The sequence below is a fragment of the Ranitomeya imitator genome, chromosome 1 (assembly GCF_032444005.1).
Source record: "Ranitomeya imitator isolate aRanImi1 chromosome 1, aRanImi1.pri, whole genome shotgun sequence".
NCBI classification, from domain to species: Eukaryota; Metazoa; Chordata; class Amphibia; order Anura; family Dendrobatidae; genus Ranitomeya; species Ranitomeya imitator.
This window is the reverse complement of record NC_091282.1, coordinates 710,757,209-710,771,485: the sequence shown is the minus strand read 5'-3', so window position 1 is coordinate 710,771,485 and position 14,277 is coordinate 710,757,209. Positions and strand designations below refer to the sequence as shown.

The following is a 14,277-nucleotide window of genomic DNA, read 5'->3' as shown; positions in this document are numbered from 1 at the left end:
CTACCAACGCTATTAACCCTGTGTGACCAAGTTTTTACTATTGATGCTGCCTATCCAGCATCAATAGTAAAAAGATCTAATGTTAAAAATAATGAAAAAAAACGTAGTCAGGCGATGCGCTCGCACCTGCCGCCAGCTTCCGTTCCCAGAGATGCATTGCGAAATTACCCACAAGACTTAGCGGTCTTGCGAGACCGCTAAGTGATCTGGGCAATTTTGCAATGCATCCTGGGAACGCAAGATGGCGGCAATCGTGCGCACCGCCAGAGGTTCGCTGGTTTTACACTGGATCCCGCCGCCGGGTGAGTATATAACTATTTTTTATTTTAATTAATTTTTTTTTAACAGGGATATGGTGCCCACACTGCTGTATACTACGTGGGCTGTGTTAGATACCGCGTGGCTGTTATATACTACCTGGCCAGTGTTAGATACTATGTGGGCTGTGTTCTATACTACGTGGGCTGTGCTGTATATTACGTGGCCAGTGTTATATACTGCGTGGGCTATGTTATATACTACATGGCTGCTATATACTACGTGGGTTGTGTTATATACTATGTAGCTGTGTTCTATACTGAGTGCTATATACTACGTGGCCACTGTTAGATACTATGTGGGCTGTGCTATATATTTCATGGGCAGTGTTATATATTACGTGGCCAGTGTTACATACTACGTGGGCTGTGTTATATACTGCATGGCTGCTATATACTGCGTGGCTGCTATATACTGTGTGGGCTGTGTTATATACTACATAGGCTGTGTTATATACTGCATGGCCTATATTAACGCATCGGTTATTCTACAATTTGTATGTATGTAAATAGCAGCCGCATGGTATATACCACAGGCCACGTAGTACTCCTATATACTATGTGGCCTGTGCTATATACTATGTAGCTGCTATATATATACATACATACATACATACATACATACATACATACATACATACATACATACATACATACATATTCTAGAATACCCGATGCGTTAGAATCGGGCCACCATCTAGTCTACTATATAATTGTCTAAGGGTCACTTCCATCTGTCCTTCTGTCTGTCACTGATATTCATTGGTCGCGGCCTCTGTCTGTCATGAAAGTCCAAGTCGCTGATTGGTCACGGCAAAACAGCCATGACCAATCAGCGACGGGCACAGTCAGGCGGCAACATGGCCGCTCCTTCCTCTCCGCAGTCAGTGCCCCATCCATACTCCCCTCCAGTCAGCGATCACACAGGGTTAATGGCAGCGTTAACAGACTGTGCTATGCCGCGGTGTAACGCACTCGGTTAACGCTGCTATTAACCCTGTGTGACCAACGTTTTACTATTGATGCTGCCTATGCGGCATCAATAGTAAAAAGATATAATGTTAAAAATAATTAAATTAAAAATCATTATATACTCACCGTCCGTCGGCCCCTCAGATCCACAACAGGCCTTTCCCGCTCGCGACGCTCCGGTAACCGGTCCATGCTGCGATCTCGCGAGATGATGATGTAGCGGTCTCGCGAGACCGCTACGTCATCATCTCGCGAGACCACAATGCACTCTTGAGACGGGAGCGCGGGAGGAGCGTCTGTAACCGCTTCGCTTGGATCCGGGGGCTCCGGAAGGTGAGTATATAACTATTTTTTATTTTAACTCTTTTTTTTTTTTGTACAGGGATATGATGCCCACATTGCTATATACTACGTGTGCTGGGCAATATTCTACATGGGCTGTGTAATATACTACGTGGGCTGTGCAACGTGGCTGGGCAATATACTACGTGGGCTGTGCTATATACTACGTGGGCTGGGCAATATACTGCGTGGCTGGGCAATATACTGCGTGGCTGGGCAATATGCTGCGTGGCTGGGCAATATACTGCGTGGCTGGGCAATATACTACGTGGCTGGGCAATATACTACATACTACGTGGCTGGGCAATATACTACGTGGGCTGTGCAATATACTACGTGGGCTGTGCAATATACTACGTGGGCTGTGCAATATACTACGTGGGCTGTGCAATATACTACGTGGGCTGGGCAATATACTACGTGGGCTGGGCAATATACTACGTGGGCTGGGCAATATACTGCGTGGCTGAGCAATACAGGTCCTTCTCAAAAAATTAGCATATAGTGTTAAATTTCATTATTTACCATAATGTAATGATTACAATTAAACTTTCATATATTATAGATTCATTATCCACCAACTGAAATTTGTCAGGTCTTTTATTGTTTTAATACTGATGATTTTGGCATACAACTCCTGATAACCCAAAAAACCTGTCTCAATAAATTAGCATATTTCACCCATCCAATCAAATAAAAGTGTTTTTTAATAACAAACAAAAAAAACAACAAATAATAATGTTCAGTTATGCACTCAATACTTGGTCGGGAATCCTTTGGCAGAAATGACTGCTTCAATGCGGCGTGGCATGGAGGCAATCAGCCTGTGACACTGCTGAGATGTTATGGAGGCCCAGGATGCTTCAATAGCGGCCTTAAGCTCATCCAGAGTGTTGGGTCTTGCGTCTCTCAACTTTCTCTTCACAATATCCCACAGATTCTCTATGGGGTTCAGGTCAGGAGAGTTGGCAGGCCAATTGAGCACAGTAATACCATGGTCAGTAAACCATTTACCAGTGGTTTTGGCACTGTGAGCAGGTGCCAGGTCGTGCTGAAAAATGAAATCTTCATCTCCATAAAGCATTTCAGCCGATGGAAGCATGAAGTGCTCCAAAATCTCCTGATAGCTAGCTGCATTGACCCTGCCCTTGATGAAACACAGTGGACCAACACCAGCAGCTGACATGGCATCCCACACCATCACTGACTGTGGGTACTTGACACTGGACTTCAGGCATTTTGGCATTTCCTTCTCCCCAGTCTTCCTCCAGACTCTGGCACCTTGATTTCCGAATGACATGCAAAATTTGCTTTCATCAGAAAAAAGTACTTGGGACCACTTAGCAACAGTCCAGTGCTGCTTCTCTGTAGCTCAAAAGTGGCTTTACCTGGGGAATGCGGCACCTGTAGCCCATTTCCTGCACACGCCTGTGCACGGTGGCTCTGGATGTTTCCACACCAGACTCAGTCCACTGCTTCCTCAGGTTCCCCAAGGTCTGGAATCGGTCCTTCTCCACAATCTTCCTCAGGGTCCGGTCTCCTCTTCTCGTTGTACAGCGTTTTCTGCCACATTGTTTCCTTCCAACAGACTTACCATTGAGGTGCCTTGATACAGCACTCTGGGAACAGCCTATTTGTTGAGAAATTTCTTTCTGGGTCTTACCCTCATGCTTGAGGGTGTCAATGATGGCCTTCTTGACATCTGTCAGGTCGCTAGTCTTACCCATGATGGGGGTTTTGAGTAATGAACCAGGCAGGGAGTTTATAAAAGCCTCAGGTATCTTTTGCATGTGTTTAGAGTTAATTAGTTGATTCAGAAGATTAGGGTAATAGGTCGTTTAGAGAACCTTTTCTTGATATGCTAATTTATTGAGACAGGTTTTTTGGGTTATCAGGAGTTGTATGCCAAAATCATCAGTATTAAAACAATAAAAGACCTGACAAATTTCAGTTGGTGGATAATGAATCTATAATATATGAAAGTTTAATTGTAATCATTACATTATGGTAAATAATGAAATTTAACACTATATGCTAATTTTTTGAGAAGGACCTGTATACTACGTGGGCTGGGCAATATACTGCGTGGCTGAGCAATATACTGCGTGGCTGGGCAATATACTGCGTGGCTGGGCAATATACTGCGTGGCTGGGCAATATACTGCGTGGCTGGGCAATATACTGCGTGGCTGGGCAATATACTGCGTGGCTGGGCAATATACTACGTGGCTGGGCAATATACTACGTGGCTGGGCAATATACATACTACGTGGCTGGGCAATATACTACGAAACTGGGCAATATGCTACGTGGCTGGGCAATATACTACATACTACGTGGCTCTGCTGTATACTACGTGACTGGGCAATATACTACGAAACTGGGCAATATGATACGTGGCTGGGCAATATACTACGTGACTGTGCTATATACTACGTGGACATGCATATTCTAGAATATCCGATGCGTTAGAATCGGGCCACCATCTAGTTTCTTAATTAGTGCCTTCATGACCATAACATTGGAGCATTGGACAATTAACCTCTAGGGATCTGGCGCTCCTCAATCATTAAGTGATTTTCATACCTCAGTAATAGATCAAATCCATGTATCTCGATATTTTCTAATGGTCTGAATCATTTATTTATAGACTGTGGACCAGAATTGATGAGAACTTTTCCCTTTTGAACGTTTTATATTCAAGGGTAGCTATAGTTTCAATTGTACCTTTCAGAATAAGCTGTGGTGTCAGTAGGTGAGAAATAACACAATTTCTGGTCATTTTGTGGCTTTTATCCAACATTTTCACTAGTTTTCTCCTCTGAATTATCTATTTTCTAATTTGCAGTCCCCTTTAAGCTAGTGAGAGGTTACTAGCTGGTTTGATGTCTTCGATACACAGCTTGACACACAGAGAGGGATGCCTGCTCTTTATTCCTTTTTTAGCGCAAAGCAGGATCATGAAGGGCATTAAGCTGCAATACTGAGCTGTCTGGATGTGAATCCAGCTCTGTAGTGAGATAAAAGACTTGTTAGAGAGCTCGGCACGATGGTTCTGTATCTCCGCCCTCTTCCTGTTTCTTCTCCCTGCTCTACACTCCTCCTCTCTCCATAGAACCTAATGGTCTGTGTCACATGATGTTATAGTGACTGCAAACGGATTTGAACTGTTTTTCAGAGAGAATTACAAGTTCAGGTCTCGGAAGAAGTGTCTGATATGTGAGGAAAGAACCTGCTCTCTCTGATAAGACATAGTTTCCTATATTAGTCTGTACTATTGATTTATGCAAAGTGTGTTGAAAGTGCAGATCCACTTTAAGCATGTGCTGTTTTCTTGTTTGCAGAGAGTACCTGGCTATTTTCAAGAAAACGGTAGCAATGCATGAAGTGTTCCTGTGCCGTGTCGCAGCTCATCCTATTCTTAGAAAAGATCTGAACTTTCATGTTTTTCTGGAGTACAATCAAGATGTAAGTTGCATACTAGGTTAGATCTAAGCTATAGACCAGGTCTGTTTCTCAGACATTTACAGAGGTTGTCCACTACTTTAGGACAGATGGTCTATTCCTAGGATAGGTCATCAATGTCTGATCAGTAAGGGTCTGACACCCAGCATCCCTGCCAGTCTGCTGTTATCTATGTTGGCAGCAGTGGCCGTCGGTCGGAAATATCACTTGTGGAGCTGCTCCATCTTCTGCTAGTGGCCGAGGCAGAGTACTGCACATCAGCCTCTTACTAATTTGAATAGACATATTTACGTGAAAAAAAAATTCCGATACAACAACATGTAATCATCATGGCCTATGATGCCATTCACATGTCTGTGTTTCTTCGGGTACAATGTGTTCTTGTAAAACACATGACGTCTGTGTTTTTTTTTTTTTTTTCCCCTGGTATCACGGATGAAAAGGGCCAATACAAGTCTTTGAGTTGGTGAAAATCACATACAGCACACGGATGCTTTTATAATTTATCCATTTGTGAAAAACACTGATGGTAAAAATGGACACAAGGATGGCACACGGTACCATTTTTTTCACATACATATAGCAACACTGATGTGTGAATGAGGCCTTAGCTTGGGAACAGAGTGAGTGTCGGTCAGATTATCCTGCTGTGGTGTGCAGCTTATTTTCTGACTGGATCTTTTCCATACTATATGAGAGATCAGGGGTGCAGCTGAAAATATCCCTATTGGTATGTGCACACAGGGTGTTTTAGGCTATGTGCACACGTTGCAGATTTGGGCGCAGAATTTTCTGCACAAAATCTGCATCTCCTGGCAGAAAACGCAGGTGCAGATTTGATGCGTTTTTCTTGCGGATTTTGTGCGTTTTTTTGCGGCTGATTTTGTGTGGATTTCATGCGTTTTTTACCCCTGCGGATTTCTATAATGGAAGGGTGCAGAAACGCTGCAGATCCGCACAAAAGTAGTGACATGGTCCTTCTTTCAATCCGCTGCATTTTCTATGCGGAATTTTCTGGACCATTAGAACAGCATTTTTTTTCCTATTGATTTACATTGTACTGTAAATCACTTTGCAGATCTGCAGCGTTTCTGCGTGGAAAAAAAGCTGCGGATCCGCAGTAAATCCGCAACGTGTGCCCATAGCCTTAGACGTCGGCGTACCCGTTGTTGAGTTTTGGAAGCAGTAGATGCTTCAGGAAAACGACAGCAATTTTTTCCTGAAACTTATTCTAAAGTGGTTAAAAAAAACTTAAAAAGTCTGAAAATGTGCACTGCAAGCCATTTTGACATTGGTGTGACTACGTTCATTCCCTTTAGGATTTTGTAAAACTTTTTCAGGCGTATTTAAAGTCGGAATCCACATGAAAAAAATGTCGTGCCCAGAACCCAATATGCCACTACAATGTTTAATGGTGTCTGCCAGATTCTCATTTGTACAATACTTTTTGTTTTGATTGGTGAAAAGATTACCATTTCCATAAAATGAGATGAGAAAAAAAAATGGTCAAAATGTAACACGGCGCCTTGCTACTAACTAGTTAAATGCTTCATTAAGATAAGTCACAACCTTGTGGAGTACAAAGATTTTTGTTGCAGCCATGATAAGCTGTGTCTACACTTCAGCAGTAGAAAACAGCAAGGGCATGAGCAAAGTCAACCCAAAGTACACTTTAATTAATAGATCTTGGAATAATTATAAGTTCCACAATTCAATACGTTAAAATGAAAATGTTCCTGTGCTCAGATATCCTTACAAATGTGCTTCTGCTGTGTACGGTGTAGTGGCTGTATTCGACCATGCAGAGCCGCTCCAGTTTATGGTAAGCACATAGCACATCTTCAAATGTACCGTTTATACTTGTGTATAAGCTCAGTTTTTCAGCACATTTTTTGTGTGCTGAAAACGTCCCCCTCGGCTTATACACGAGTCATTGTCCCAGAAAGACGGCGGGGGAGGGGGAGTGGCAGAGCAGCGGGTCACAGAGGCAGCAGGCTAAAGCCTGTGCCCGCTGCTAAATAGAAATTAATATTCATTTCTTTTATAGCGCACACATCCTACTTACCTTCCCTGCGCACCCTCGCTGCATCTTGTTCCAGTGCCAGCAGCTCTTCTGGCCAAGCGATCACGTGTCCCCCGCTCATTAAGATAATGAATTTTCACCTCTTTCCACTCCCATAGGCGTGGAGTGGATATTCATTACCTTAATGAGCGGGGACACGTGATCGCTCGGCTGGAAGAGCTGCTGGCACCAGAACGAGATGCAGCGAGGGAAGGCAAGTAGGATTTTTTTTATTTATTTATTTATTTATTTTTATAGGAACCATGCATACACAGGTAGGGACGAGGGGACAATGCATACCCTGCTTATATTTGAGTTTTCCCAGTTTTTCGTGGCAAAATTAGGTGCCTCGGCTTGTACTCGGGTCGACTTAAACTCGAGTATCTACGGTACTTTGTTTGTGGGACAGCCCCTTTAATGCCCCAGGTAAAATATTAAAGGAATAATGATTATTATTAGAGACATTATATTTCAATGATTATTATTAGAGATTATACTTCTGCTTTTATAGCCCATTAATTGGAAGCAATTGCATGCAGTAAATGCTTTGTGATTCCCCTCCAAATTTCGAAAGTGATGAGATGGGGAAGAATTTGGAAAATGTAGCCGCCTCATCAACTCTGTGGCACATTCAGACATTGCCTGATCAAAATCTTCCTCCCACATGGCACTTAGAAGCCGGTGGTCAGTTGAGCCGCTGATGTGCTCCAGTTCCTACTGAGACGACTCAAAACAAGTAATGTTTCGAGGCGGAACATAATGACACCAATAAATATATATTTTTTTTTTACAGTTAAGTGTTCGAGGGAAAAACAAGAAGGAAAAATTGGAAGATTTCTTCAAAAGTGTAGTGAAATCAGCTGATGGTGTCATAGTTTCTGGTACAAAGGTAAGCTGGGATGTTTGGTGGCCATAACTGCTCTTAGTATACAAAGCTAACACTAAATGACAATTGCTTCTCCTTTCCTACTGTCTTTGAAGGATGTGGATGACTTCTTTGATCACGAGCGGACGTTTCTTGTAGAATATCACAACAGAGTGAAGGATGCAAGTGCAAAGTCTGATAAGATGACAAGATCTCACAAATGCAAGTTCCTTTTTATTTAAACTGTACATTGTGTTATTTCCTAATTCGCCAAATAATTTGGTGCCTGAGACCCCATTGGAAACACTTCAGTCATTTGTAAGGCAGAGAATTCCTACAAATCAGTCTTTTGGTGTCTTAAAGGGTTTTTCCAGGTCTATTTGCCTACAAACTTAAGTCAGGTAGTTGCTAACGGGCAACTACTTGCCTGTTCTACCCGGTGCCGACTGAAGAGTGGTCACCCACCTCTCCTCGCTGTGATTCAGAGTAGCTCTTCTTCTGGGCTGCTCTATCGAAGGGGTTTTACTGCTGACATCATGCTGATTGCCTAACTAGAGGACGTCAGCTGTCAATGGGGAGTCTGCTATCAATCAGCATGATGTTGACAATCAGGGCCCATCAACGGAGCGGAAGTGAAGCTGCTGCTCTGTCGACATTACGTCAGTGCCGTTGGGAGCAGAGATCGGTGTCTGGCACTGTGGTCAGGTAGTTAGCAGCTACCTGCCTGTTAATTCTTAGGCCCTTAGTAAAATATGTAAATGGTTCTGGATGATCCCTTTAACAGAGTGTATGCAGCAGAGAGGAGAAACAGCCATGCAGCAATCATCCATTGCTATTAGAGATGAGCAAATCCATTTGTAGGACCCTGATCCACAGGCCTGTTCAATACTCCGGTGGTCACAGGATGGGAGCCCTGTGAACCCCCTCATACCCGCTGTTGCCCACGGCTCCTGATTTTGGATCAGTGTCTTTTGTTGTAGCATGAACTAATCAAAAGTGAAGCTGCGGATGACGGCAGGTAGAAGGCAGTACGCAGGGCACCCATCTAGCAGACACGGAGTACTGACCTAGGCTCTGGACTAGGGTCCTGCAAATGTATTCACTCATCTCTACTTACCATTTTTGGAACCATTACCTGTTAGCAGAATGAATCCTTCCCCTGGCCTCTGCTTTCTTCTTGGCTGCATATCTTAACCCTTGTAAATACGTTTAGCCATCTCTTTCTGTAATTTCCATAGACTTGAATAGAGAGAGCTGTGAATAAGCCACATATTTAGCCAGTCTACGTCTGCTGCATGTCATAGCCAGGATGGGGAAAACCCGAAAGGAATGAGGGACCTTATGAGTGAAACACTCAGTCCAAATTTGGGGCACAGTGGCAGGGTCCTGATGGATTGCACTGGCACCTGGGGGCCCAGCAATCCCTTTCAGGTGCATCCTGTACATATACCATTCAAAACGGTAAAATCACACAGGTTCTTATACAGAAACAGGTTTATTGGTAAATGACAGGTCCATACACAACCTGGTAGCCAAATGACCCCTCCTAATCGTCAGCATATTTAGAATTTGTAGTCTTTTGTTCTTCATATTGTTGATATTGCCATGGCAGCACATTTTGAAAAGGTTTGTCCCTGGATAGTGATGAGCTAATATACTCGTTACTCGAGACTTTCCGAGCACGCTCGGAGGTCCTCCGAGTATTTTTTAGTGCTCGGAGATTTAGTTTTCCTCACCGCAGCTGAATGATTTACATCTGTTAGCCAGCATAAGTACATGTGGGGATTCCCTAGCAACCAGGCAACCCCCACATGTACTTATGCTGGCTAACAGATGTAAATCATTCAGCTGCATTGATGAAAACTAAATCTCTGAGCACTAAAAAATACTTGGAGGACACCCGAGCGTGCTCGGGAAATTTCGAGTAACGAGTATATTCGCTTATCACTAGTCCTGGATAATATTTTCTTCCCATCTTTTGTTGTAGGTGTCGCTGATGATTATAACAGAATAGGCTCCTCCATGTACGCCTTGGGAACCCAAGATAACACTGACATATGCAAGTAAGATGCACATAATAGAAATGCTTTTACATAGAAATTTTAGATCGTATCCTTGGAAGCAGTATGTGTCGATTTTTTTTTTTTTTTTTTTTTTTTTTAAATTTAATTTTTTTAAATCCATTATACAAGCATTTCTATCACTCCTCCCCACTCCAGCAGGTGTATAGAGCAGGCTCATGAGCTGATCGCACTCCACGGAAGGCAGTTGCCACCGCTCCGATCTCTACCTGTTTATTACCCACTTACGTCTTGCTGTCAATTTCTGACAATGGAATTAAGTGGGTCATTAATTTGGGCGCCTATCGCACCCATCTAACCCATTTGTGGGGTGCTGATGGGATGCCATGGTAGCTGGTGTGTGCTAAAGAACCTCATCGCTGTCACCTTGGTGCTGCTTATGAGATTGTAAAGCTGCCTACATACTGCAGTATGTTATACAAGTGATCAACTTTTGAAATATTCAATACAGCCATGCGTAATAAAAATCCAGTTTACTAAAATGCAACATGATTTAACCCATACGGTAAGTACCATAAAGGAACAAAAAAATTCAACCATCAGAATTTTTTGGTCACTGCACCCTAAATCAAGCAATAAAAAGTTATCAAAATGTTGTATGTATCATAATTTGATGCTAGTAAAAACTACATCTTGGCATGAAATGTGGCCGCTGTGGGGACACAGCTACGATCGGTGGAACAAGTGATGGTCTAGTAATAGTCCCCTCCATTATCATCCCTTTTCTTTTCCTCTCGCCCACAGATTTTTCCTAAGAGTGTCTGAATTGTTCGACAAAACCCGGGTATGTATTTCTATTATTAATACCGCGTGGAATAATAATAATAATCTCTTTATTTATATAGCGCCAACATATTCCTAAATAATTGCCACGTTATTACAAACGACTGTAGCTAAGCTTGGTCAGGATGACCATTACTGTACCTTTGTGACAGTGAAAATGAAATCTTAATATTATTGCTTGATATGTGAACACAAAGGAATTTCCATGCTTTGAGATTGTATCAAGGTTGCAGATAATGGCTTTGAGTAGATTTGCACTCCCTCAACCCTCAAAGCTATCGGAGCCTGGCTGTTGGAATGTACTTGGCTATGTTTTACTGTGAGATGCTGCAGCACATCAGAGAAAACATAGTATGAAGTGCCGTCCGTGAACTATAGGGAGAGATGTGACTAATTCAGCGCGTCTAAACTCCAGGTGATGTGTTTTGTTTTTTTAATTTTACCGTATACAGCTCGTTGCTGAGATTACCGGCCACCGATGCTGCCTTACCGCAGTTGCCGGTCTTCTAAGCCAAGAATGCTTCACTTGGGAGCTCTTGTTAAGGGCACAGTCAGACGGCCATATAACACACTGCCGTATAATACGGACGACGATCGCGATGCAGTGCACGGACTGGCCAACGCCTCTCCTGACCTGATCTTGACAGCTGCTTAGAAAATCAAGCTGTGGCGCTCCAGTCAGGAGAGCCACCAGCCACTGTGTTATACGGCTGTCTGACTTTGCCCTAATAGAGCTTGTAAGCACCGCTCTGAAGGTGGCCAGATTTCTTCACTCCTTCCTTGTTTTAGAGATCAAGGTAGCGATGCTTGCAGCCTCGAAGAGCGCACAGATAGGGTATCGTATTTCCTAATTTCTTCTACTGCGTGTGAAATGGAAGATGTCTTCCACCCATCCATCTCAAAGCAATTGCATTTCTGTCCAGAAGTGTAGCTTCCCAAAGAAATACCCTATCATGATGAAACCATAATTCCTCCTCCGGAATTCTGGGTTAAGATCAGCAGGTGCTTCCATTATTTGTGATAGGATTATTAACCAGCTCACCCAAGTACCGACATGTAAAGTGCGAAAAGTCTGCAGGAGAGTCCTAGATCTGTAACAGGCGTCGGTAGACAACTTACCAAATCAAAATAATCTTGATGGAGTTATATAGGAGTGATTGAAAAATATACAACTCTCTGTTTATTATTTGCCACTGGGGACCCCGAAAGTATGAGCTCATGGGGCATCGTTCCATTGTTCTTCTGTCAGTGAAAGTATCAGTTGTTGCCATTTACTTTTCGCAGACCATTGAGTCAAAGCTATTTTTCATGTTTAACAAGAATGTGTACAATGCAGATATAATACCGGTAGGGTCAAAAGATAATAAAATTTTAATTTTCAAAAATTTGGTCCAGCCATGTAGTGAAATTGGATTGCTGCCAGAATATTGTTTCTTGTAGCTTCTCAAGATGCGGAATCTTAAGGATTGTCACACAACTGGGTTTCTCATATGCGATCTGTAAAATGTAGAATTATCCTACTGTCGCTCCGTACTTGTACTCCCATCTTATGTAGAAATGACAAGCCCTGTGGTGGTTTATATGATCCTTCTAGTATAGCCCAAAAATAGTTCTCATCTAGGAGCATATGTGCCTCTGCACTTGGTCTAGCCTCTCGGGAAGTCCGAGTCCTCAAATACCTCAATTTGCCAGATGGGTAATACAAATCTGGATCCGCTATTGCATATCCCCTCTTTTAGTCTTTGCAGCGCTTCACTACGAGGTTTAAGCCTTTAGGAACCCCATATAATTTTCCCATAAACAATGTAGTATCTTAAAAAAATAAATAAAATAATAAAACGGGAAAAGATTTTGGGGACCATCACAGAAGAGTATTCCAACATATACAGGCATTTTGGAAGAATTGCCATCTTCACTCCTTCCTGCAAATGGCTGTGTTATTCACATCCTGGGAAAGAATCCTGCCACACGTCAGATACTGGCGGGCTGTGTTAAATAGGCAGCATCTGTCTCCAGCAAACACAGCCAGTGGTGAGTTCTGGCTGCTCTGTTAACCATTTACATGCTGCTATCTCTGACCGTGGCATTTAAATGGAACGCGCGTCAGTGTCTGCGCTCACCGACTCCCTGCTGAAGGCTGAGCTCCTTAGGAGTCCAAGATTTTCACTATATACTGCAATACTGTGATACTCTGGTACAACATAGGGGCACTAATTTTATGTAAGAAACAGTTAAAAAAAACAAAAAAAAAAAAAAAAACACATTTCAAATCAAGCTGTATCCCTACTCTCCCTTTTAAAAGTGAAGGAAAAATGTGAACCTACTTGCTATTGCCACATTTGTAGAAGTCCAGTCTATTAAAATATGGAATTAACGTAAACGCAAAATTAACGTAAAATCAGTAGACGCCATAGAAAAAATTCACAATACCACTTTTTTTTTTTCTTGGTACCCTTGCCACCCTACAAAAAAAAAGAAAATGTAATAGTCAAAACCTCATACGTACACAACATTGGTATCAATAAAAATGTCAACTCACCGCACAGCTCTAGCAGCAGAAAAATAAACATTGGATAGCACTCTGCCGTATTATACAGCAGTGTGTGCGAGCCCTAATACTCGGAATCAGTCTTTAAAGGGAATATGTAAGCAGGTTTATGTAATCCGACAGCAGCACGATGTAAAGGCAGAAACCCTGATTCCAGCAATGTATCACTTCGATTACTGAGTGCAGCAGTTGTGACATAATCACCGTTTTCTCAGATTTCTGTGTGCCAGAAAGTTGCTAATATTTGGGGGCATGGTTGGACCAGAAGGCATGAAACACCTAGTCCTGTCATGATCTCCTGCTGATAAAACGCTGATTTTATTGAAACTGCAAATTGTAGGTCACTAAGTGACACTTTGCTGGAATCAAGGTCTCTACTCCTACATCATGCTGCTCTTAGATTGCATAGAAAAACCTGCTACTAGATTCCCTTTAATCCATTTGCTTTATTTTTTAGTAAGGATTTTATAATCTGTGTTTAGGAGGGATGTGGGGCAGATAAACCCACAATTTTCGGCCGGTTTGTCTGCCTTTTGCAGTACCATATTGGTAGCATCATACCAACGAGACTGGAAAGGTTTCCCTTTGATGGCTTCAGAGTAATTGGACTCACTTCATCTATATATATTTTATGTTTAATCTGGTTTTTATTGAAAAGAAATTCAGAACAAGTCAAGTGACAAAGGATTCAGCAACATAACGATTAAGGAGTACAAAAAGAAATCTCATTTACAACTGTATATCAAGACCTGTAGCTAACAAGTCCCGAAATAATAGCACTTTCAGGTCAAAAGTCATTTTCGATCAAGTCCAACAAAATCTGGAAAGAAAAATAAAACCAT

At 42.4% G+C, this 14,277-nt stretch overlaps 1 protein-coding gene across 1 annotated transcript in view; it reads left to right on the top strand.

The window, feature by feature from the left end:
• SNX6 (sorting nexin 6) overlaps nucleotides 1–14,277 on the top strand; it is a 56,043-nt gene that overhangs the window by 13,238 nt on the left and 28,528 nt on the right. Inside the window, exons 6-10 of the mRNA XM_069732099.1 lie at nucleotides 4,976–5,099; nucleotides 7,952–8,047; nucleotides 8,140–8,245; nucleotides 10,011–10,086; nucleotides 10,849–10,888. Coding sequence (XP_069588200.1) covers nucleotides 4,976–5,099; nucleotides 7,952–8,047; nucleotides 8,140–8,245; nucleotides 10,011–10,086; nucleotides 10,849–10,888 — 442 coding nt within the window. The remainder of the gene's footprint in view (nucleotides 1–4,975; nucleotides 5,100–7,951; nucleotides 8,048–8,139; nucleotides 8,246–10,010; nucleotides 10,087–10,848; nucleotides 10,889–14,277) is intronic.